At 32.4% G+C, this 23912-nt stretch overlaps 3 protein-coding genes across 6 annotated transcripts; 1 reads left to right on the top strand and 2 right to left on the bottom strand.

The window, feature by feature from the left end:
- Nucleotides 1–1530: 1530 nt before the first annotated feature.
- On the bottom strand, nt 1531–4951 carry LOC106444679 (putative glucose-6-phosphate 1-epimerase). The gene is made up of 8 exons (XM_013886132.3): nt 4710–4951; nt 3119–3193; nt 2930–2986; nt 2662–2822; nt 2358–2492; nt 2118–2220; nt 1945–2044; nt 1531–1858 (listed from the first exon to the last, which is right to left on the bottom strand). The coding sequence occupies exons 1-8, from the start codon at nt 4866–4868 to the stop codon at nt 1698–1700; spliced, it is 951 nt and encodes a 316-aa protein (XP_013741586.1). The 5' UTR covers nt 4869–4951; the 3' UTR covers nt 1531–1697.
- Nucleotides 4952–5940: 989 nt separating this feature from the next.
- LOC106444667 (putative glucose-6-phosphate 1-epimerase) lies at nt 5941–8038 on the bottom strand. Its single transcript, XM_013886122.3, has 8 exons — nt 7766–8038; nt 7500–7574; nt 7359–7415; nt 7095–7255; nt 6769–6903; nt 6578–6680; nt 6403–6502; nt 5941–6305 (listed from the first exon to the last, which is right to left on the bottom strand). The coding sequence occupies exons 1-8, from the start codon at nt 7913–7915 to the stop codon at nt 6115–6117; spliced, it is 972 nt and encodes a 323-aa protein (XP_013741576.1). The 5' UTR covers nt 7916–8038; the 3' UTR covers nt 5941–6114.
- A 7751-nt stretch (nt 8039–15789) lies between these two features.
- On the top strand, nt 15790–23833 carry LOC106365555 (HEAT repeat-containing protein 6). Of its 4 annotated transcripts, none has more exons than XR_007316976.1 (27): nt 15790–16002; nt 16370–16752; nt 16826–17001; nt 17066–17318; nt 17398–17465; nt 17591–17660; nt 17776–18141; nt 18243–18322; nt 18405–18456; nt 18634–18787; nt 18889–18976; nt 19269–19371; nt 19999–20089; nt 20176–20273; nt 20600–20782; nt 20994–21239; nt 21338–21433; nt 21522–21616; nt 21703–21766; nt 21866–21944; nt 22016–22092; nt 22336–22468; nt 22679–22752; nt 22828–22934; nt 23068–23186; nt 23259–23336; nt 23433–23528. XR_007316976.1 is itself a non-coding variant. In XM_048742195.1 (27 exons), exons 2-27 carry the CDS (start codon nt 16507–16509, stop codon nt 23646–23648), a joined length of 3420 nt encoding a protein of 1139 aa, XP_048598152.1. In that variant the 5' UTR covers nt 15790–16002; nt 16370–16506; the 3' UTR covers nt 23649–23833. The 4 variants fall into 4 exon arrangements, 2 of the variants coding, with proteins under 2 accessions (XP_048598152.1, XP_048598148.1); XM_048742195.1 differs by having other exon boundaries at nt 22019–22092; nt 22336–22479; nt 23433–23833; XM_048742191.1 differs by having other exon boundaries at nt 22336–22479; nt 23433–23833.
- Nucleotides 23834–23912: the final 79 nt, after the last annotated feature.

The raw sequence follows: 23912 nt of genomic DNA, 5'->3' as shown, positions 1-23912 counted from the left end.
GAATTTTTTTTTATTTTTACTCTTAACATTAACTAAATCTTGATCTTACGGGTTTTTTCTTCTTATACTAAAACATTTTAGTTTATATAACCAATTTATCACTAAATTAATGTGATTTATATGTATTATATAACGCTATAATGCCTATATTTAAGTGGCTTATATTGTTATTACTATAAATTTTTGTAACAAAATTTATTTTGAGAACATTATTATATACCAATACTATTTTACATAATTTTTCATCTTCTTAAGTTTGAAATGTATATGGACATCAAATTAAATTGGACCTGCATAATAGAGAAAAAATATTGTGAGATATTGTTAAAAACAACAAAAATTATTTTTTTAAAAGAAACTATAATATATTGTACATGCAAAACAATTTTGTAGTAAAAATCTTATTTGAAAAAGTACTTGAAATACACCAAGTTGAATAAGATTTTTTGTTATTTTATTTTATTTGAAATAGAAATGGATATTTCTTTCTAAAAAAATCTTTTTAAGATTTCTATAAAAATTGTATTTCCAAAAATTAATTAATTTAAATTTTTATTATCATTAAAATATAATTAAAAATATTTATATGATTTTAATTTTCGTCCATTAAACAAAAATAAATTTAATTTGAAATTCTAATTATATTTATGATAGTTAAAATTTAAAATGATTCTGAAAATATTTTCTTAGATTTGTCTTAAACAATATTTATTTGTATTTTAAATAAAAGATAAAGATATTATAAGATATGATGATTAATTATGTAAAATTTGATAATAATTATAAAAGATAATCCATTTTTAAATATCACACATGAAAGAAATCATAACTTTTGTTTTAATAGTATCTTATATATTAAAACAGAAGTCACGACCTTGATTCATGTGTGATTTTTTTAAAATAGACATATTCGTAGAAAGTCATGTTACATTTAATCTTTAATCTTATCATTTAAATTTTGAGCTTACCAGAAATTTTTATTGGGCTATCAATAATTGAATTTAAACAATAGATAATTCATTGGATTTATAGATAGTATAAATTAAATAGACATAATTTAATGTTGTAATATTATACCTCTATATGTTAAATATTTGTAGTTGTTAACTTTTAAAATTATAAAGAAAATTTTTAAATAACAAAAATCATATTATCTAACAATGATTAATCTTTACTTTCTTTAAACTAATTAAAAATAGAACGTGGCGAGTTTAGTAATAATTAGATACAGTTTTGAAACCCATCCAAAACTTGTCCAAATGCGACCTGGTCGCCATCGAGGTCAGGAAACTCCTTCATGAGGAGCATGAGCTGAGATCCGACGACGTTTTCGTGAAAGTTGACCATGGAGATACCTTTACGGTCGTGCTTCTGTATGAATTTCTTGTCCGTGACTTGATAGCCTGCGTAGATCGATTCGCCTCCATATCCGTTCCCATGAGTGATATCTCCTCCGTACCACATTTTGCCTGGGGTCACAGAGTGGATGATTGATCCCTTATAGTGGAGTATATATTGTGTACCATTAAATTTTTTGAAACACTTGCTTTTATTATTTTGTACAGGATTCTAAAATTTTACAAAACCAAAGACTGGTCAAGTCTGGTTTGGATCCTGACATAAGTATACTTTTATATATATGATTTTTAGTATGAGGATGAATGCATGACTTTCTTTACATCAAGCTTTCTACTGGATTAACTCGAAGGAACCACACTCATTTGGAGTATTCCTTTCCACTCTTGTCCTGGGTTCACTGTGATCGGTTTCTCTACCGCAGCGCTTTCCACCGTTACAAAACGCCTGTAGTCTTCAGTTCCCAAGTCCTCCACTTTCTTCTCCCATGGATTCCACACCACTGCATATTATTATTATTGTTACATTCCATCATTACTATAAAACATAATACAATCACGTATACAAGATCTTTAAGTTTTTTTTTACCAGCATCAACTTGTCCCTCCTTGTGTACAACAATTGTCTTCTGTTTCTTCTTGTCCACGATTCTGATGTCATCTGGAGTGCTTAGGTATATCCTGTCAAACTATTTTCAAAAGAGTTATCTTGGTGTTTTTTTTCTCCTTTTAACTAGTAATAAAATATGAAACAAAGCTCACCTGAGATTTAAAAATTATAGACTTGTCATGATCAGTGAAACGTGTTCTGTTCTTTAGTTGGTCAAGATAATTCAAGTTCTGCAATCCGTCCACCTGGATTTCACTGCACGCAAGAAGCAGCTGATGTAACTCCACATAATATACTAAACACCAGCATAACCAAAAACAATAACTGGTTAACAATTTGCTAAGAAGATGATGACTACTCCCCTCGAGTCTAGACTCTAGATGTGAGCTTACCTGATATCTGAAACAGAGAAATAAGGGTGAAGAGCCATTGTGAAGTTAAACGGTTTTACATCGGTATTCTTAACACGAGATGTCAATATCAAATCTCCTTCAGTTCCCAAATGTACTCTCAGTCTGTACTCAAACCTGAAATGGATAGAGGTTTCCGTGAGATACTAACTATACAAAAGAAGATATAATCCATATTCAATGTAAATGTTTTTTTTTTTGGGGGGGGGTCAAAATTCAATGTAAATGTATATAGCCAAATATGTATCTGAAACGTAAAGTAAAAGAAAGGTTTCAAGAAACTAACTTATGAGGCCAGATCTTCAAATCATCTTGGGATGACCTTAGGATTAGGTCAACCCAAGCTTTATAATAAGAGTTTGATGGCAGCTGAGGTGGATTAGTATCTATTTCCCAGAACCTTTGTCTTACAAATCCATGCGAGGGAAGTGGACCAGTGTTAGCGTACTGCATTTACAGAAAAAAGAATAATTTCATTAACAAAACAAATAGATTATAAAGAAGAAGTGTTTAAAAATAATAATAATAATAATAATAAATCTGAAAGCACGTACTTGTGGAAACAGTATTGGAATTCCTCCACGAATTGGTGTTGGCGGCTTGAATATAGCCTGTACAATATACAACACATGATTTTATAGTTCTTTAGATTTCTGGAGATCATACTAATAGGCTAGTAACTACTTATCTGTTCATCAACATGCCTAGAATGAAGTAAAGATTGATGACTAAATCTGAAGTACCTTGCTACTCATAACAAGTAACTCCTCTCCTTTCTCATTCTTCCAAGAAGCTACTTGACCTCCATACAAGTAAACCTGAAATTATTATACTAAGATATTATGCACCAAAATTCGGAAGTTGAAGTCTAGGTAGCATAAATCACTAATTAATTTATAGGAGACCCTACTGAAAACATGACTTGAGACTAAAACAAATTAAGTTTTGAATATCCATCCCTTATGATAATATATTGAAATTCATTATTTTAAAAGGTATTATTTGCTTCTTAAAGATATTATTTGCTTCTTAATATGTGTACATATTAGTAAGTTTGCACCATTTTATATGGTTCTGCAAATTTATCCAGCCACACATATAAGGGAATGTCATTCCTTTTCAATCTACATATTTCCTCTCATTTTGTTTATTCATTTTCCAAACTACATGTTTTCTCTCATTTTGCAACTTCAAATTTTATTTTATTTTTACTATCATACGATTTAGCAATATCTTTTAATATATACTAGATTTTGACCCGCACGCCCGTGCGGATCTATTTTTTTTAAAAAAATATGATGATATTTGCTTCTTATATCACTATTTAGGGTTGAGTAAAAAACTTGAATTCGAAGATTCAAACCGATCTTAATCCGAATAAGTAGTACTAAATTCGAACCAGAATTAATTAAATATCTGAATTATTCAAAATTTTGGTATTTGAATAATTGAAACCTAATCCGAACCGAACCGAATTATTTTGGGTATCCAAAATAGATTTATATACTTATATATATGATACTTTTAAGTTCGCATAAATGCTTGAAAATATATACAAATAATTAAACGTAAATATCTTAAATAGTTAAAAAAATACTCAAAACTCTAAAAATACTTAAATAATTATTAATTCTCTATCCAAATATTTAAACCAAACCTATTTAAATTGGTTATCCAAATCAGAACCAAATCTTCAAAGATCTGAACTGAACACGAAATCCCAAAAAGATCCGAAAACGAATCCGAACGTCCACCCCTAATCACTATTATATATATCCTATATGTGTTATCATAGGTTACAAAATATGTGTTATCATATAACTAATCGTATTTTATACGTACCATCAAATAAGTTTTCTTATAATTAATAATATTTTATACGTACAATCATATAAATAATCACATATTATATTTTAAAACTTAATGTGAAATATAAAACCATAATTTAAGTTGGTGTTTGAAATTGGATTTTGTATTGTATTTTTATTATATATATTTAAAAAAATTATAATAGATATTGGAAAATATGTTAGTAAAAATCAAATTTTGAATATATGTATATTTTTGAATGAATTTTTGATATAAATTAATTTTAAATTATTATTTTGATTTGAATATATATATTAAGTAACATAGATCCATTACTTTTTAATATAATGTAATGGACTTTCAATTTTTTTAGTAGCATAAGCCCATTATTGTTTTTTTCTAATTTACTACTATCTATGTTTCCAAACAGTACTATTTTTTAACTACTATTCATATTGCCAAACAATCCCAATGTGTACTTCAACTTTAATAATATAGATATCTTATTAAAACCAAAATAAATACCTCAAAAGATCTGCTACGATCGTCACGGACGATGATCTTTTCAAGACCATTGATGCCCTTAGTCCGCTCAAAGGGACGCTGCGCGGTGGCCATGGAGACTACTGCAACGAGAGTTGCCCATAAGAAGATGAGATATCCGAGATTTCCTTTATTCCCCATATTTATTTATTCTCTCCTTCAATGTAGCTCACGAAGAAGATACCTTGTCCAAATTCTCTTATCTTTTCGTTCCATATATACACCAAAGCAGGAAACAGAAGGTGAAAATAGAACAAAGCCTAAAAACAGAAATAAATCGTACAGTTCCAATCATTTAATTTGAGAAAAGACTATTTATGTTGACCAAAAAATTTGTAGTAAAGGAGTTCATTACGTTGACCATATAAAGAAAAGTCTTATTTTATCCCATCTTGCTCGAAAACAGCGATAACGCCACATCTGCTCTTGTTCGTCGCCTTACGATTCATACACATATTGCTATATTAAAAACTCGGATTATAATAGTGCTGTTCGTTTCGAGAACGCGCTGCGTCAACCACGAACGATCAAAAATGTAAAGAAATTTTAATGACAGCTCAGCAACCAATTAAATTAGAGAGTTAGAAAAGGCAATCATTAGACGCTGCGTCACTTCTCGTATGAGGTGGGAGACGCTGTTATTTGCAGCGGCAATAGAATTACAGAAAAGAGGAGCAATGGAAGTCGCCGGCGGCAACTATACAACAACACACCGTTAAAAATTTTCTCACCTGTTTGTTAATTATTGGTCGCCGCCGCTGACGCTGCGTCAGAGAAACGAACAGGCCTAATATGATCGCTCGATAGCACGTTACAAATCTCAATGCAACACTTTTATTATTATTCCTTCAAACCTCTTTTTTTGGTAAACTAGGAGAGTTTGAACCAAGTCCCTAATCTTTCCTTAGACCTGAGATCAGCCGGTGGTAATACTAATACCAGTGTCATGAGGTAAAGTATCCTCAGGGAAAATCGAACTAATAGTACAATAGAACCAACTCCAATCAATAAACAACTAGTCCAACGCATCGTTGGTCTTGAAACTTCTCGACATTTTTTTTCCATCTGTTCTCATTTCTTTTTCTGTTTCTTGACAATATTTTATTTACATCTTTAGTTGAAAACTGAAAATATTTTGTATTAATCTTTTTTTTTTTTTTGACAATATTTTGTATTAATCAACAACGGTAAAATGTATATATGGCAAGTACACTAGAGAAATAAAATTCAAATTCTTATTGAAAATATCAATTATTGTAGATATAATGATCCAAGAATACTAAAGTTACAAAACAAATACACTGGTAAGGTCCGGTATGAATCCTGACTAGGTGTTCACATATGATTCTGTAACATAAAGTATATCTTCAAGAACATTTTTAAGTTTTTAAGTATGAGGAATGCATGACTTTCTGGAGCAACCAGAAGGAACCACAGAGACTTGGAGTACTCCTTTCCACTCTTGTCCAGGTTTCAATTTGATCGGTTTCTCGACCGCAACGGGTTCCACAGCAACAAAACGTTTGTAATCTTCAACTCCCAAATCGGACACTTTCTTCTCCCATGGATTCCACACCACTGCATATTGTATTATCATTATAAATGATCCATCGTTACTAGAATAAAATGTTTCTGTGTCCATTTGTTTCATAAAATTATGTATAAGAAGCATTACCTGCATCAGCATATCCTTCCTTGTGTACCACGATTGTCTTCTTTTTATTGTGGTCCACGATTCTGATCTTTTTTGGAGTCCTTAGGTAAAGCCTGTCAAGCTATTTTGAAGAGTTAGCAGTGTTGTTTTATACTAGTGATGATATAAGCAGTTGAAAAAAAAGAGATAAGCTTACCTGTGAACTAAAAGTTATAAATTTGCCATGGTCAGTGAAACGTGTTCTGTTCTTTTGTTGGTCAAGATAATCCAAATTTTGCAATCCTTCCACCTGGATTTTACTGAACACAAGAAGCAAATAGATGTATAACTTTATATACTAATACCAACACAACGAAATATTTGAAAAAAAATTGCGATGAGATTTACCTGATATCGGAAACAGAGAAATAGGGGTGAAGACCAACAGTGAAGTTAAACGGCTTTACATCAGAGTTTTTAACACGAGATGTCAAAATCAAGTCTCCACCATGCCCCAATGCTACTCTCAGGCGATATACAAATCTGAAAGACATAAAAGAGCTGGTCACAAGGTTGCTTTCAAGTGAGAATTAAACTAAAAAGACTTATATGTTAGTATATCATATGATTTATATTTTGATTATGAATCATTTTCATTTTTAATGTGGGATATCATAACATATTGAAAAATGATATAAGAGTATGAAAGAAAAGAGAGGTTTAAAAATCTTTACTTATTAGGCCAGATCTTCGAATCAGCTTCGGATGATTTTAGGATGAGGTCAACGTGAGCACTAGAAGAAGGATGTGATGGTAACGGAGGTGGATGAGCATCAATTTCCCAAAACCTTTGTCTGACAAACCCATGTGAGGGAAGTGGGCCAGTGTTAGCGTACTGCATTTACAGAAAAAAAAAAGAAAAGAGCATTTCATTAACAACACTTATACAACATTCAATAAACATAGTAAGAAAAAAAAGAACATTCTTAAGCACATACTTGCGGAAACAATACTGGAATCCCTCCACGAATAGGTGTTGGAGGCTTGAATATAGCCTGCACAGCACATAACACATTATCTCAGATCTCACTCATTTTGGAGCTCATAAAAGCTCATATACAAGGGTGAATCTGAAGTACCTTGGTACTCATAAAAAGTAAATCCTCTCCTTTCTCATTCTTCCAAGAAGTCACTTGACCTCCATACAAATAAACCTGAAATTATGTAAGAATATTGAAGAAAATGAATTATATATAGAATTGAATTCTAAAAAGATTAGTGGAAACCAACTGTCGGCTATACATAACGATCATCAGATCAAAAGTCAAAACTGATAATAATTAGCAAACATTAACACGGGCTGATCTGGTTGTTCCGTATATGATAATCAGACAAAGAAGAGTACCTCGAAAGATCGACCGCGACGGTCGCGGACGATGATCTTCTCGAGACCATTGATGCCCTTAGTCCGCTCAAAGGGACGATGCTCCGTGGCCATGGCGACTACTGCAACCAGCGTAGCCCATAAGAAGATCAGATTTGCCTTATTCCCCATCGTGAATCGTCGTTCCTCACAGTGTTCGCTCACGAGGACGATACCTTGTTGAAAGTTTCTATTAAATAGGCCAATGAGAAGGAATAAAAAAGTCAACGACAAAAAATAAAACGAGTAAGAATGTACAACTCGCTAATTTCATTAAGAGAGAAGACTTTATTTTGTTGAACAACAAGAATAGTCTTGTTTGCCTGCTGTTGAACCTTATCCAATATCCACGCCGATACCCCGGTTACCCATTTCATTCTAATCTATTGAAGTTTGCCGGTTTGAGAAACCGGAGAGGCAGATATAGCATTTTTTTAGAAGATGGTTAAAGATAAGAGAAATCAATGAGTTTTGTGGAGATGCAGATTGAGTTCATCAAAGATGAAAATCATATATATAGAGTTTACAGAGGGGTTACAAATCATGAACATTTATGATCAAGCGATTTAAGATGAGGAGATGAAGAGTTCACCGGTAAAAATATAGATTACGAACAAACACACGGCGCAACTCTGTAATTCAGACTTGTCTAAGACAATGATGAAAAGAATCTCAACTCATGTTAAACGACGACAATTTACAATATGGAAAAACTATAATTGTTGCAAAGTTGAAATTTTTTTCATATAACGTGATGAATGTTATTTAAAAATAAAACTCATAAAACACTTGTAGGCCCGACCCTTAGAGGAAGTCGAAGAAGCAAAGGCTTCTCACCTTCATAAATATATATTAGTTTCGGCTATCAATATACAAAGTATCCTCTAGTTTAATGATATAAATGTTGGTGCTTATATGTCAATAACCCGGGTTCGAGCCATAGGCTTGACATTTTTTCACTTTTTTTAAAAGTAGGACCCACAAAATGCTGATGTGGCGCGCTGAGGAGTCTTGAAACTGGTTCATTATAATGTAGATTGTTTGTTATCAAATAAAATTTCTCGTTTTAAAATAAATGTTTTAAATTTTCACTGCAAAATTTGTTAACAATATCCTTCTGTCTATTTTTCTATTGTTGAAATATGGTTACATGTATAGTTAAATAGTATTTTTATTTTGACAATATACAAAATTAGTTAGTTTGTTATTATGTGTGCATAAATTATAAAACGATAAATAAATGAAACGAAGGAAGTACTTTTTTGTTATATTTACTAGGGACATTGCCCCCGTGCAAGCGCGGGATTGTGAACATAGTTCTTGTATTTGTCAGGGTTATTGTAGTTGTGAATTTTGCGTTTTGGGTTGATCATTGTTTTTCAAGTTTTTTATTGTCATTGGGTTAGAGTTGTGATGATGAACTGTATATGCATTGTTCTCCATTTATGAAAGATTAAACTGTGTTAGTAATGTGATTGATATAATTCGTGGTGTTGCTTGTTGTGTCACTAAGACTTATTGTTTGTTTGCCTTTTTAATTTGTTTTTTTGTACTGTTGAGAGTACATAAATTATATTAACGTTGTTGAGAGTACCTTTTGTTTCTGGATATTTTTTCTCCAGTTTAGTTGTGTAGGTTGTGTGTATTAAGTAATAATTATTCTTATTCTTATTATGTTTGTTTTATGTTGTTTTTATTTTATTTTTAAACTTGTTGCTTTTACCCGACCTTTAAAATACATACATGAAGACTTGTAGAAATAACTATAAAACTAGATTTGGACCCGCACAACCGTGCGGATATTAATTTTCATGTATATATATTTTACATAATTAGAATATATTTTTTAAGTTACTTATATATTTAAATATTTATATATAATTATTTTAAATATAACAATTTGATAGTTTTCATGCTATAAGTTAATTGATTATTTCAAACCATCACATATATTTGGTATTTTATATTATATATATTTTAAAATTATTTTTTATTAAATTATATTTTTTATGTTTATTCATTTAAGATAATAACTATATATATAAAAGTTTAAGATAAATTAATTTTATAAATGAATAATCTAATTTACTAATGTTAACCCATTCTACCAACATATTATATTTCTAGCATACATTTTTAATGTTTGTGAAAATAAAATATATTAATTTATCAGTTTAAAATAATTTTATCATATTTAGTTAAATACAATGTTTTATTTTAAAATGATAGATATAACTATAAAATAGTAAAATTTGATATAATTTTTTTCAATTTATAAAAGATAACTGAGTATATATATATAATATATATATATATGTATATATTAATTTATAATAACATTAATTTCATTATTAATTACAAAATTAGTGAAAATATTTATATAAATTTTTTGATAATTAAGATATTGTTATAATGTTTTTCAACATATTTGTTAAGAAAATTAAATACATATATTTATATTTTAAATTAAAAGATATCAAATTATATTATGATTTAAGTAGTTAAAAGATTATATATTAGCATTAAGGAAATACATTTAATAAAAAAGTTAAATGATGATCCAAATAAAAATATCACACATGAATCAAGGTAAATTTGTTAACCAATCCGGGTTTTTAGGAGTCGATGTTATATTAGGAATGATATATTATTAATCCATTTTATTAGTAATAAATGAATGATAAATGATTTCTAGTGAGGGTCCATTTTTAAGAAAATCACACATGAATTAAGTTGCGACTTCTGTTTTAATATATAAGATGAGTGACAATTCTGAGTATTTGGGTTTTAATGGGTTTTAAACGAATATATGTATTTCTCATAAGAAGACAATAAACATTGACATGTTGAGACTGAGCATATAAGCTATTTTCATAAGACCAGAGGAGTGCTTAGGTGGAGATGTTGTTGCCGCATTTGTGTATGTCGGGATTGTCTCTTGTATCTCTTGGTGTGGCTGTCTTTGTTTCTCTTTTAATTGATGGGTAATATGTAAACAAAATTAATCATTGTTAGTTGTATTTATCAGAGTTTGTAACTTACTCTACTTTTTTGTTTAGGTAATTTCACCGATTTTGGTTGTCATCTTCATCTTCTTCGTAAGCATCTACGAAAATAAGTTTGTAAATTGTTAAATAGCTGGCCGTGTAGTTTGTATTTGTTTAACTGACTCAATGTATTGTGTCGTTGAGTTTTAGTGAAGATGATTGGTTTGGTATATTTGTTTTGAAGTTTATTTGTAAGTTTAGACAAAAAAAGGAGGTGATCATTAATGATTCGTGGATTCTAGTTTTTGGTGTTTTGATTGTTTGGGTTGTTGTGGTTTTTTTAAGCTGTAAAATAAAAGTTTGTGTAAAGTAAGTTTGATAAGTAAGGGAGATAAATAGGCGACCACATATCTTGGGTAGAAAATATTTTTGATTATTTATGTTAGCATAATGTAGACAGTAATATAAAGAAAATTGTGTGTTGATTGTTTCTTATGGATCAATGAGGAGCCAGATAACGACTCGAGTTGTTTCTTTGGTAAGGTCAGAGCACTGGACAGAACGGATTCACCCAACCATATCTGCGAGTTTAAATATCAGTTATGGTATCGAAACATAATATAAACGCAGATGCAATATGATAATATACCTGAGAGTTCTAGATTTGTGTTTTCAATCACTTGGAGATTGTCGAACAATCTAATTATGACTGGAGATTGTCTGAGGAGCACCTGTGATGACTTCATCAATAATGGTTGGTGAGATGAAACGAATGAGGAATGGATGATAAGTTATCATGTACATGCTTGTGCACCTAACAACCTCAAAACGATCGACTTTCACAATGGAACATGCTTTCAAATATGGCATGTAATGATTTGCACGTCTAACGGGAATAAACTCATAAACCACGGAATCTACAAATAATATTATTCAACAAAGAATGAGAAAACCAATTAAAAACAATTATGTTAAATAAGTGTGATAGATCGAAGAATAACTTACATTTTCATCAAGGAAGAGAACTGTGATTCCCATAAACTCCCTGTCTTTTTTGAAGTTTAGGGAATTCCAAAAGCGGAGGAGGCCAGAGACTATGTTCTGACTACTACTACCAAGACGGAGAGATTCGAAGGTTGAGTGATAGACGTCGGGGATGCCGGTTTGAGGAACTGGAGAGGCAGATATAGACATTTTCTAGAAGATGGTTAAAGATAAGAGAAATCAATGAGTTTTGTGGAGATGCAGATTAGGTTCATCAAAGATGAGAATCATATATATAGGGTTTACAGAGGGGCTACAAATCATGAATATTTATGATCAAGCGATTTAAGATGGGGAGATGAAAAGTTCACCGGTGAAAAAATAGATTACGAACAAACACACGGCGCAACTCTGTAACTCAGACTTGTCTAAGACAATGATGAAAAGAATCCTAACTCATGTTAAATGACGATAATTTACAATATTGGAAAACTATAATTGTTGCAAAGTTGAATTTTTTTTCATATAACGTAATGAATCTTATTTAAAAATAAAACTCATAATACACTTGTAGGCCCGACCCTTAGGGGAAGTCGAAGAAGCAAGGGCTTTTCACCTTCATAAATATATATTAGTTTCGGCTATCAATATACAAAATATCATCTAGTTTAGTGGTATAAATGTTGGTGTTTATATGTCAATAACCCGAGTTTGAGCCATAAACTTGACATTTTTTCATTTTCTTTTAAAATATAACTTATAAAATGTTGATGTGACACGCTGAGGAGTCTTGAAACTGGTTCATTATAATGTAGACTAGGGATTAACTCGGGCTACGCCCGGGATTTTTATTTTTTTCTAATTTAAGTTGTTAAATTATTTATATTTAGGCTATGATTTATATTTATATAAATGTTAAAATGCATGTCATAATTAAAATTTATTTTTAAATTTTAACACGTTAAATTAACATATTTTTTACTATTTAAATATTTTTTTATAATTTTATTGGCTATTTAGTTATCATATTTAGCAAAACTATCTTTTGAGTGTTGGAATAAATGTTTTAGAGATTTTATTAAACTGCAGAGTATTTTTGGATCGACCACATGCTCAACATTCGATCGATCCGTAAAAAGATGGTCGATCTCCTTGGCCAGGTAAGTACAATTTTAGCAAAAATATCTTTTATTTTCAAATATTAAGTATATAACTATTCTTTTTAATATTTTTTTAATTGTATTTTTGATTAAATTATTGTATTATAATGGTTATGTAAATATTTTTTGTGATGTTTGAATTTTTGTTGTTCGTATACTTAACCTAGATGATATTGATGTTTAACAATTTATTGTTTTCTGGGAATAGAAAATAATGATATATCAAAACGTATCTAATACTTGTTAAATGATAGTATAATGTAAATTACATCCATTATTTGAAAATAAACATTTGTTGTTTTTATTTTTATTTTTAATCAGAAATTATTTTTATTTAAAAACATTATTCATATATAATATAATAGTTTAAGTTTGGAAGATTAATCTATATATATAAATTATGTATATTTTTTAAAACATAATTTAAGATATTATATATTGAGTATCTGAATAAAAGCTGAATTTCTTTGATTTTACATCCATTATGGAGATAAGCCGCTTAATATCTTAATATATTTCCATTAACATTACATCCAAACATAATATATTTCCATTTTCCACTAATATCTTAGATATTTAAGTTTTTGATTCAAATATTTGCTAATTTCATTTTTTATGTTGTATGTTTACATATTATTTTCTTAAAATAAAAATGTAAAATGGTAATCTTACATATGTTTAATGTAGTATTTCCATTTTTATGTTGTATGTTTTACATATATTTATTATTTTCAAAATTATATATAATGTTTTTTGTTTTCTTTATAAAACGGTAATGTTACATTATGGAGATAAGCCGTCTTTTTTTAAGTGAAAAATAGTAATCTTACATATGTTTAATGTAGTTTTTACATTTTTTTTATGCTGTATGTTTACATATTTTTTATAATTTTCGAAAATAAGTAATATTAAAATGTAAAACTATATTTTAATGCCATGTGTCATCTTTCGAGATTATATTATATATTTACTTATTATTTATTTTTCTTTATATTGTGTATTTTTATTTCTTATACTTTCTATTTACTAATAATTTTATATTTTAAGATTGATTTACATTTTAAGATAGATGTTTAAATACTAATGTACTTTTTCTATTTTTTTAAATTGTGTATTTTCTTTTCTTATACTTTCTATTTGCGTAATATCTATATTTTACATTTTAAGATAGATGTTTAAATCTTAATATACTTTTTCCATTGTTTTTAAGTTGTGTATTTCTTTTTCTTATATTTTCTATTTACTTAATATCTATATTTTACATTTTAAGATAGATGTTTAATATTTAATATACTCTTTCCATTTTTAAAAAATTGTGCATTTACTTATTATTGTATATATAATTCATATATTTATATATTTATAATATTTACTTATTATTTATTTTTTTATATATTGAGTATTTCTCTTTTTTATACTTTATATTTAGTTAATGTCTATATTTTATATTTTAAGATAGTGTTTAAATCTTTACGTATTTTTCTATTTTTAATGTAAAACGGCAATGTTTAATAGAAGAACTTGGACAAATAGTCAAACATATTTATGTTTAATGTAGTATTTCCATTTTTATGTTGTATGTTTTACTTATATTTATTATTTTCGAAATTATATATAATGTTTTTTGTTTTTTTTTATAAAACGGTAATGTTACATTATTGAGATAAGCCGTCTTTTTTTTTAAGTGAAAAATAGTAATCTTACATATGTTTAATGTAGTTTTTCCATTTTTTAATGCTGTATGTTTACATATTTTTTACAATTTTTGAAAATAATTAATATTAAAATGTAAAACTATATTTTATGCCACGTGTCATCTTTCGGGATAAATTTTTTCCGCTGATGTGGACGCCCTATGGAGCCTCAAAAGCTCCCTTTTATTAGTAGAGATGAGTATTTCTCTTTTTTATACTTTATATTTAGTTAATGTCTATATTTTATATTTTAAGATAGATGTTTAAATCTTTACGTATTTTTCTATTTTTAATGTAAAACGGCAATGTTTAATAGAAGAACTTGGACAAATAGTCAAACATATTTATGTTTAATGTAGTATTTCCATTTTTATGTTGTATGTTTTACTTATATTTATTATTTTCGAAATTATATATAATGTTTTTTGTTTTTTTTTTATAAAACGGTAATGTTACATTATGGAGATAAGCTGTCTTTTTTTTTAAGTGAAAAATAGTAATCTTACATATGTTTAATGTAGTTTTTCCATTTTTTAATGCTGTATGTTTACATATTTTTTACAATTTTTGAAAATAATTAATATTAAAATGTAAAACTATATTTTATGCCACGTGTCATCTTTCGGGATAAATTTTTTCCGCTGATGTGGACGCCCTTATAAAACTATATTTTATGCCACGTGTCATCTTTCGGGATAAATTTTTTCCGCTGATGTGGACGCCCTATGGAGCCTCAAAAGCTCCCTTTTACTAGTAGAGATTTCCGTCACCTCCGGCTCAATGACATATATTGCCATGTTAAATTATTTTTTATGTCAATAATCGTTGAACTTAAATAGTAACGTATCAACTTGACAAAAAAAAATAGTAACATATCAACAACATGAACATAAAATCACTAATTTAATATCTACTGGTCCCACATTAAATCTCTCGAGTAAAACTAACGTGTCATGTTTTTGAATTATCTTTGTTTCACATGCTAACTAAGCCCTTAAGTTAATGGTTTCTTGACCAAAAGATTTTTTTTTAAAATTGGTTTCCTACCATAAACAAGATAATTAAAACTATCCATGCATCTTTTACGAAAAAAAGATTAAAATCTAAAAAATAGTGAAATCATATAATATTTTCCGAAAAAAGATTTGCAATTCAACAAATTCACAGCTCTCCAAATTGACCCATATAAGCCCTATTATTCAATAATGGGCCTTGAAACAGAGAAGAAGATGGGAGTATCAGTATACACATTGGTGCGGAGGAACATCGGCGGAGAATGATCGGCGAAGCAACACGAGGGAGAAATTGAGTTCTTACAGGTTCTCTGATTCATCCGCCGGCGTTCAGTCTTCATTTCTCTCATCTCTGCCCTACCTCCGCCGTGTGCCAGTCAGGTATATAAAATTCCTCTCTTTCTCGGTTGATTGCTGGATCACGCTTCTCTCTTTCACCGTTTATAGACTAAGTTTATGTCTGTAGATGAGGTGAGTGTTCTCACATGATCTCGTTTAACTAGGTTGTGATCTAAACTTGCCCCTTACGAATCATAGTCTCTTTATCAGTTGTGATTGCTAAAAACATTAACAGTGGATGCATAAAGGTTACAGCTTTTTTTGTGTTTCTTGACTTGCGATGTTCTTACAAGGTGTTGTAGTGTTCCATGGATCTTAAACTAGTACAATTCAATTTAGTGCCTTGCACTGAGAATTCTTGTGACTCTGTTTGTATCAAATTTTAAGATCAATTCATATTGTGGAGCAGGTGATTGTCGGTGGAGGTGGTGCTGGTGAAGCTGCAGCCGTTCCTAAGGAGGACGAGAAGAAAGAAAGACTAATAACTTATAGGCAGCCCCATTTAATAAGCCCTCATTGCCTTTCGATTCCACTGCATCACATCAAATGTTCACGGCGGGAAAGTGGAGGACAGCGTTTCTCTCTCTCAGGGACGAAATCTCAACCACTCCACAGCCACCTGTTCCTCAGTTGCTTCAGGATCTAATCTTCTCTCACTCCGATTCCCTTCTCTCCGCCGTCTCTCTCCTCCCACCGCACGAGCTCACTTCTGACTGCTTGTTCCTTCTCGATTTGGTTTCCAAAGCTGATGGTCCCGTCTGGATCCCTGTCTCTCTTCATACTTTCCAGCTGGTGCGTCCTCTCCTCCACCTCTCTTCTATTGCTCTCTCGCTCTTCTTAACTCTATTTGCTTTTGTAAATCCAGATACACGATGTTTGTGCTCGTGTACTTCTGCAACAAAACTCATCGTCGTGGCCGCTCCTTCTTCACTCTTTTGCTAGTGTCTTGGAGTTTCTTCTGCGCCAACCAATGCCTTCACCCTCTTCCACTGCATATTACTCCAGAATCGAACCTGTGATCCAATCTTTCGAGACTCTAAGGTTACATCATGTCTCACTCTCTGATTGAATTTCTCTTGCTGACTTTTCACTTTCCTTTTCCCAGACGTTTGGCCGCTCTGTACCAGAGAAATAGCTCCCATCCGGAGAATATTCACCTTGTCAAGTTTGTCCTGCGCATTATTCCGTTCCTACACCATGATTTAGTTGCATCTTATGGTTGCTCAAATCAAGACCCTGCTGGGAAGAAATTGCTGAGTCTATGGGATGCCATGGCTCTTGCCTTTGACATGTTTGGTGGGGCCTTTTCTGTGTCTGGGTCTTTGTTTCCTAATGACGTCTGCCAATCCACGCTGGAGGTATTCAATTCCCTTCACTTCTCCTCTCATCTCTATAATAGGTATGCTTTGTTACTCAAGCTGGTACATTTTGATATAGGTTCTAAGGAAAGTAATGGACGTCTTAGCATCCAAGGGCCAGCTTGTCGAAGATCGATCTATGTGGCGGTACGTCTTATGGGCCATACAGCTATGCCTTTGTTTTTTTTGGAGAATACAGTTTACTCCTTTTTTGGGGGTTTATTAGACTTGTTGTTCCCCTTAGCTAATATTGTTTTCTTAAATTTCTTCAGCTTCTATTCATGCCTTCTTGACTGTGTGCACGTGGTCCTTACAAATATCAAATGTCCGGTTTCTGATCATGTAAGTTGGTTCTTGGTAGCCTTTTATCGCCATATCCGTATATAAGTGATGTTATGGTTTTAACAACAAATGCAGACTTTTCCGCGTTGTTTAACCAGAAATTGTAAGGTTGCAGGTCTCAAGTTTCATAGCAGCATTGAGAATGTTTTTCGGTTTTGGACTTAATGGCCCACCTCAGTTCTCTCATCCTGATGTTGTTCGCAAGGATAATCAGTTAAATGTCAAGCTTTCCCCATTGAGATCTGGAGTAAGTAAGAACGCCAATGATACTCCTTATAGGCCACCCCACTTGCGCAAGAGGGATGATTTGAATTCTAAGCTTCCAGAGTCTTGCGACTGGCGACGCCTGTCTGCTCAGGATTCTGCTAGTTCTGATGTTATATTATCAGATTCTGATTTTAGTGACAGTGACGGATCCATTAGGGATTCTTATGGCGCCCAAAGCTCTAAGGTCAGGATAGCTGCGATTGTTTGCATACAGGCGAGTAACAATGTTTTGTTCTTATGTGGTTCTCATATTCTAGTATTCTACTAAAATTTTCAGTGGCTGTTACTTATTCAGTTTTTTATTCTTCTGTTAAGGATCTTTGCCAAGCTGATTCAAAGTCATTTACCACTCAGTGGATGACACTCGTGCCAACCAATGATGTACTAAAGCCAAGGTAAATTTTTTACCTACAACATCTCTTGTAAGGGTATCGTTATGTTTTCTTGTCTCCTTAAACTCTCTGAGATCATTAACAGGAAGCTTGAAGCTACTCTTATGACCTGCTTGCTTTTTGATCCTCATTTGAAGGTGTTTTTTCCTATCCCTTTTTATGTCATCGAGGCTGCATATTTCGATTTTCTATTCTTATAGTCTCAACATCTTATGTGGTTAAGCAAATATATTTAGAGGTCTATATTTGTGGCTCAGTTTTGTGACTGCTTAGTCCCGACAGAATACTTTTTGGTTTATTTTTGCAATGTCTAGGTAAGGATAGCATCTGCGTCAGCTCTTTCCACCATGATGGATGGGGCTTCATCTATTTTCCTTCAAGTAGCAGAGTACAAGGAATCCTCTAAGTATGGATCGTTCACGCCCCTCTCAAATTCCCTTGGTCTGGTATTAATGCAACTCCACACAGGTACGTCAACAACATTAATTTTCTTTCTCTTTTCATTCTGGCTTGGCTATTAGCTATTCCTTGTTTGACGAAGATCTTTTATTCCTTTGATATGGCTGTAGGCATTCTACATTTGATTCACCGTGATAACCATGGTAGATTGTTGATTCAGCTGTTCAAGTTTCTCTTGCTGCTGATATCGAGCACACCGTAAGTAAATTTCTTTTGTGTTTTATCCTGTCAGCTCTTCATGGTTAATAATCTTTGTTTTATAAGTATTGCAGTATCCTTATAATAGTATTTGATATCTGTCATAGAAAAGACCTTAGTGGCTCTTTGTTAAGGTTTATCTTTGACTAAGTGCAAGAGCTTGAGCTTCATGATATGTGCGTAGACCCAGCTCCCGTTTAGCTGATGCTTTTTCTTTTTAAACATTTTCCAATATTTTGGTATTTTGTATGAGTTTTTTCTAGTGTTCTTTAATGTTGGTTCTCATTTTCAGTTACTCGAGAATGCCAGGAGAATTGCTGCCAAAAGTTATAATGTCTCTGCACGCTAGGATTAATGAGGGATTTCCCTTCAAAAATGATCAAACTGGTCTCCTGGTTTGTGCCTTCTTCTCCTCATTTTTTATGTGTTTGTTGTCTTGGTCTATGATGGAGATATGAATTCATGTGTTAATACCTAGAGTACTTTGGACTATTTTAGTTTCCACTGGCTAAATCATGTGGGATTTAGACTAGTTTTAGTTACATACGTTAGTTTTTAGACATAGGGAAGTAATAGGAGGAGAAAAATATGGGTATTTCTTTGGACGGTATAGGCGTTGGACAAAGGTCTAGGGATGTCTTGGGACAATTTCGTCTCTGTTTATGTTTTCCCAGTTCATATCATGTTAATAAAATCTGTCCGTTTGTTTTCGCTGGTTTCCTATTCCCGTCGATCTTAAGTTTTTATTGTGGGAAGAACAAACTAAAAATCTTACTTCATTCAGTCATCCAAGGAAATAATTACACCTTGAGACTCTTTTAAATTTTAATAGAGGATTCTTAGCTCTCGAACCCCAATACATAACTCACAGCAATACAATCCCTTCCCATTTTTGACTTAGATGGTGCGTTATGCGAGCTAGGAACTCAGGCTTTTAAGATGCTTTTTCGTTTGATAAGCTTCTTCTCTTTAGAAGTTGTACCTTTGAATGTCATACCTATATTGTGATACGTTTTGTACAGGTTGCCGCAATAGGATGCCTGACAGCTGCATTCTCTACCTTTCCTCCTCAGATGAATGTACATAGTATGCTTTTGGATGAGGCATCAGCAGGTTGACCTTATCAGATAACTTTCTCCTGTTTCATTGCGACTATTATCTCATTATGATTTTGACATTCTTTCTTGAACTCATTTCAGGATTCGACGGAAGTGAAAGGAAGTCAGGAGTTATTTTTACTTTATTTCGTTTTGCTGAGCAATATTCTGATGCATCTACATGCATTGAGGCTCTTCAGGTATTATGTGGGTTCCTACCCCTTTAAAAGCAGTTCTTTTAAACGTAGAAGGATAGACGCATATAACAAATTTAGGCGGATTAGTGCTATCTGGACTGCAGTTCTACATTAAGAACACTGTAACCTTTCTGAAACGTTTCTGTAATGAGGGTGAGATGTGGTAGAATATTATGCCACCGGGGAATGGTTGAGGGATATGCCGACTGTTTTTTTTTTTTGGCATTTAGTTTAACGTTATTCTAGCCAAATTTATAGCTCTTTTGTAGAGATTTTGATTATGATAGCTGCTACATTTCCTTGTAAAAGATAATATGGTTACTGCGCAGGTCCTCCGAGCTATGGCTCTCAATTACCCAACAATAGTGTCAGCGTGTTGGGAACGGGTCTCTGTCCTCGTGTATAAACTTTTGCAGTTTGCTGTTGTTGAAGATCCTGCAAAGACATGGAAGGCTTCAGTTAAAGAGCCTGTTGGATATGTTGGGGATAAAATTCTCACAGCTGCTATTAAGGTAGGAGGACTCTGTGGACCAGATAAAGTCATCGCTAAGATTCCTCCAGCCAAAACAACCGAAAACTTGAATTGAAATAATTCTATTTTGAAATAATATAATTCTATTATTGAATCATAAGCCATTGCTGATTGGTAGCATATTCATAGTTAGTTTAAGGGATATCTTAGGGCCACATGTGCAATAAGAACTTACTCATGATTGCATGTAGGTTTTGGATGGATGCCTTCGCGCAATATCTGGATTTAAGGGAAATGAGGATCTTCATTTTGATAGAATAATTGATACACCTTTTACATCTGACTGCATAAGGTCGATAAGAATTTCATCTGCACCATCATATGGATTTGAGAATTCCGAAATTGCTCAAGAGCAATTCTCTCAGGCAGGATGTTACCAATGGTCTGAGGCTATTCGTAAACATATTGTTCTGGTGTTACACAGTGGTTCTGCGGTGGTAGGTTGAAAACTTAACAAATAACAGTTCAATCATACATGCAGTTGCTGTAGTTTGCATAATATTTGCGGTCTTAAATTTCTTCGTATGTTTGGAAGGTGAGGAGCACTGTGGTCACTTGCTTTGCTGGTATTACGTCATCCGTATTTGTCTCTTTCAGTCAGCAGGAAAGGGACTTTGTTACTTCATCAATTGTAAGTACTTGAGCCTTGTTGCGGATTGGAATTTAACTATCTCGACTTTAGTGTATAGTATATGTGCATGACGTCCTTTATTTTGTAGATAAACGCTGCATTGCATGACAAATCACCTTCAGTCAGATCAGCAGCCTGCCGAGCTATTGGTGTAGTTTCATGTTTTCCAGAAACTTCTTTAAGGTAGGTTAACCCATTCTCTTGAGTGTCTCCAATTATTACTGTCTTGGTATCCGTGGTCGAGAACTTAAGGAACTTTGTTGATGCAGTATTGGGATATATGAAAAGTTTATCCTGGCTGTTGAAGCGAATACCCGCGATCCCTTGATTTCGGTATTGCATTACCGACTTTCATTTATTTGCTCTCATGAGCCATGCATTTTAGATTCACTTTTTTTCTTATTGCTATGCGTTTTATGATTCTCAATTCAGGTGCGTGTAACAGCATCCTGGGCTTTGGCCAATGTATGCGAAGCTCTACGTTACCGTGTCAATTATACGTCCGTTGAAGGTATTAATGCTGAAGTTATAATTAGACGCTGTTACAACTTTTGGATTTTACTTTTTCTTTCTTCTCATTAGTAGGATCAAATACAACTTCACAAGTCGTGGACTCGCTAATAGAATATGCCTTGCGCCTTACTGAGGATGGGGACAAGGTAATGAAAATTGCTCCCAACATTTCGTTTTTATTAGTTTACTACTACTGCTCAGTGATATGCTCACCAATCCAAAAATTACTCTAAAAACAATTAATTAGTTGTTTTCCCCGTAACTTGTTATCCAAATGTTTTGTTTCTGTCTGGCGACATTGGCTTGCAGAAACTTTTATCTATGAAGCACAAAGTAGGTTTTGGTATATTTACCTGACATCATCATCATTTCCGGAATTCTTTTGTAAGGTCAAAGCCAATGCAGTTCGAGCACTGGGGAGTATTTCTAAATATGTAAAATTGAGATGCATGACAAGTAATGCGGTAGATTCAAGCTGGTTGGAGAGAACCGTGCAAGCATTTCTTTCCTGTGTTACTACTGGTAATGTTAAGGTATTTGGGTTTTCTGGATGTGAGCATTTGGGTTTCAATCAGTTTTGGTTTGAGTTGGCCTAAACTGGTTTGAGAGAAAGCTTACCATACTCAAATATAATTAATTTGATTTGGTTTGGTTTGGTTTGATAAAAGATGTCTTATATAGAAATATATTCGATTTGATCTGGTTTGTATCAATGTGGTTCGGTTGGTACAGGTTCAATGGAATGTTTGTCATGCCTTAAGCAATTTATTCTCCAACGAGACAGTGAAACTACAAGATATGGATTGGTATGCATCCTTTAGCTCTCTAATACCTAAGCTACTTCTCTCGGTTACCATTACAAACTCTTTTTCTTTTTGAAGGACTCCAAGTGTTTTTAGCATTCTACTATTGCTGCTTCGTGATGCATCGAACTTTAAGATAAGAATACAAGCTGCTGCCGCTTTAGCTGTTCCTGTAACCCCACTTGGTTAGTTTGATACTAAACCCTCTTTTGCCCATCCTCTGTAGCTATAACATTATACAAGGTCGCTTTTTGTTTCATAATGTTTGGGGATTGTACTGTTTGGTTGATTATTCCCTCACACATAATGTAATTGCAGCTTATGGGAGATCATTCCCTGATGTTGTCAAAGGTGTGTGGCATACTTTACAGAATCTCAATTCCGACAGAGAGACGACTCCAACAAATTTCAAATATAAGAAATCACTTGAGAATCAGGTAAAACCTTGTTGGCGTAATTTCAGGTTATTGATGAATGATTTAATCTCAAGTGCGGTTGTTTAAATTCAGTTAACCTCGACCATGCTGCATCTCCTTAGCTTAGTTTCAAGCGGTCGTTGTGAAGCGTTGACAGATTTTCTTCTAAAAGTAAGAAACTGGCAGCTATTGTTAAAGTAATGACATAACTTTTCATTTGCGAGATTTTAAAGTAATGACATAACTTTTTTGTTGGAAACCCTACAGAAAGCCTCTTTGCTAGAGGAGTGGTTAAGAGGATTGTGTGTGACACTGAAGGAGGAAGACAATGCATCTGGATCAGGCAGCACGAGCACTTCTGGTGAGAAGCAGAAAAAAGAGTTGATCTCTAGAGCTATACGGTCACTTGCCAGAAGCCTAGAGGCTGGACATAACCCGGAAATGGCTCTAAAGTTGCAAGAGTTAGATAGCAACGTGAACTGACTTATCAGGGGCTACGTTTTGGGGTTATCTTCTTCGCCATGTTGTAACTCTAGTGAATGTATACAATTCAACAAATGTACATTACCTCCATGACAAATTTTGTTATACTACATGTCTACATAGTTATAGTTTTGGCCGATATATATGACCTTTGAAATTATTATAGAAAACTTATTTTGTTGCTAGAACTTGTCTGGCACAGAAAGGAGTGCATGTAACATGTAACCAACAACTGTCTTTTAATCTCCTCGGCTGATACAGGTT

This window comes from Brassica napus, chromosome A1 (assembly GCF_020379485.1).
Source record: "Brassica napus cultivar Da-Ae chromosome A1, Da-Ae, whole genome shotgun sequence".
In the NCBI taxonomy this organism is placed as follows: domain Eukaryota; kingdom Viridiplantae; phylum Streptophyta; class Magnoliopsida; order Brassicales; family Brassicaceae; genus Brassica; species Brassica napus.
The sequence above is the reverse complement of the archived record's forward strand: the minus strand, read 5'-3'. Positions and strand labels throughout refer to the sequence as shown.

Excerpts from the sequence above, each read along its gene's own strand:
- LOC106444679 (XM_013886132.3), bottom strand. The coding sequence starts at position 4,868 with ATGGGGAATAAAGGAAATCTCGGATATCTCATCTTCTTATGGGCAACT. Across the intron at positions 2,823-2,929 it reads TTCCAATACTGTTTCCACAA|TACGCTAACACTGGTCCACT; the intron begins GTACGTGCTTTC and ends CTGTAAATGCAG. Across the intron at positions 2,045-2,117 it reads CTATAATTTTTAAATCTCAG|TTTGACAGGATATACCTAAG; the intron begins GTGAGCTTTGTT and ends TTTTGAAAATAG.
- LOC106444667 (XM_013886122.3), bottom strand. The coding sequence starts at position 7,915 with ATGGGGAATAAGGCAAATCTGATCTTCTTATGGGCTACGCTGGTTGCA. Across the intron at positions 6,904-7,094 it reads TCGAAGATCTGGCCTAATAA|ATTTGTATATCGCCTGAGAG; the intron begins GTAAAGATTTTT and ends TATGTCTTTCAG. Across the intron at positions 6,681-6,768 it reads TTCTCTGTTTCCGATATCAG|TAAAATCCAGGTGGAAGGAT; the intron begins GTAAATCTCATC and ends TCTTGTGTTCAG.
- LOC106365555 (XM_048742191.1), top strand. The coding sequence starts at position 16,507 with ATGTTCACGGCGGGAAAGTGGAGGACAGCGTTTCTCTCTCTCAGGGAC. Across the intron at positions 22,093-22,335 it reads TTACTGAGGATGGGGACAAG|GTCAAAGCCAATGCAGTTCG; the intron begins GTAATGAAAATT and ends TTCTTTTGTAAG. Across the intron at positions 23,187-23,258 it reads AGAAATCACTTGAGAATCAG|TTAACCTCGACCATGCTGCA; the intron begins GTAAAACCTTGT and ends GTTTAAATTCAG.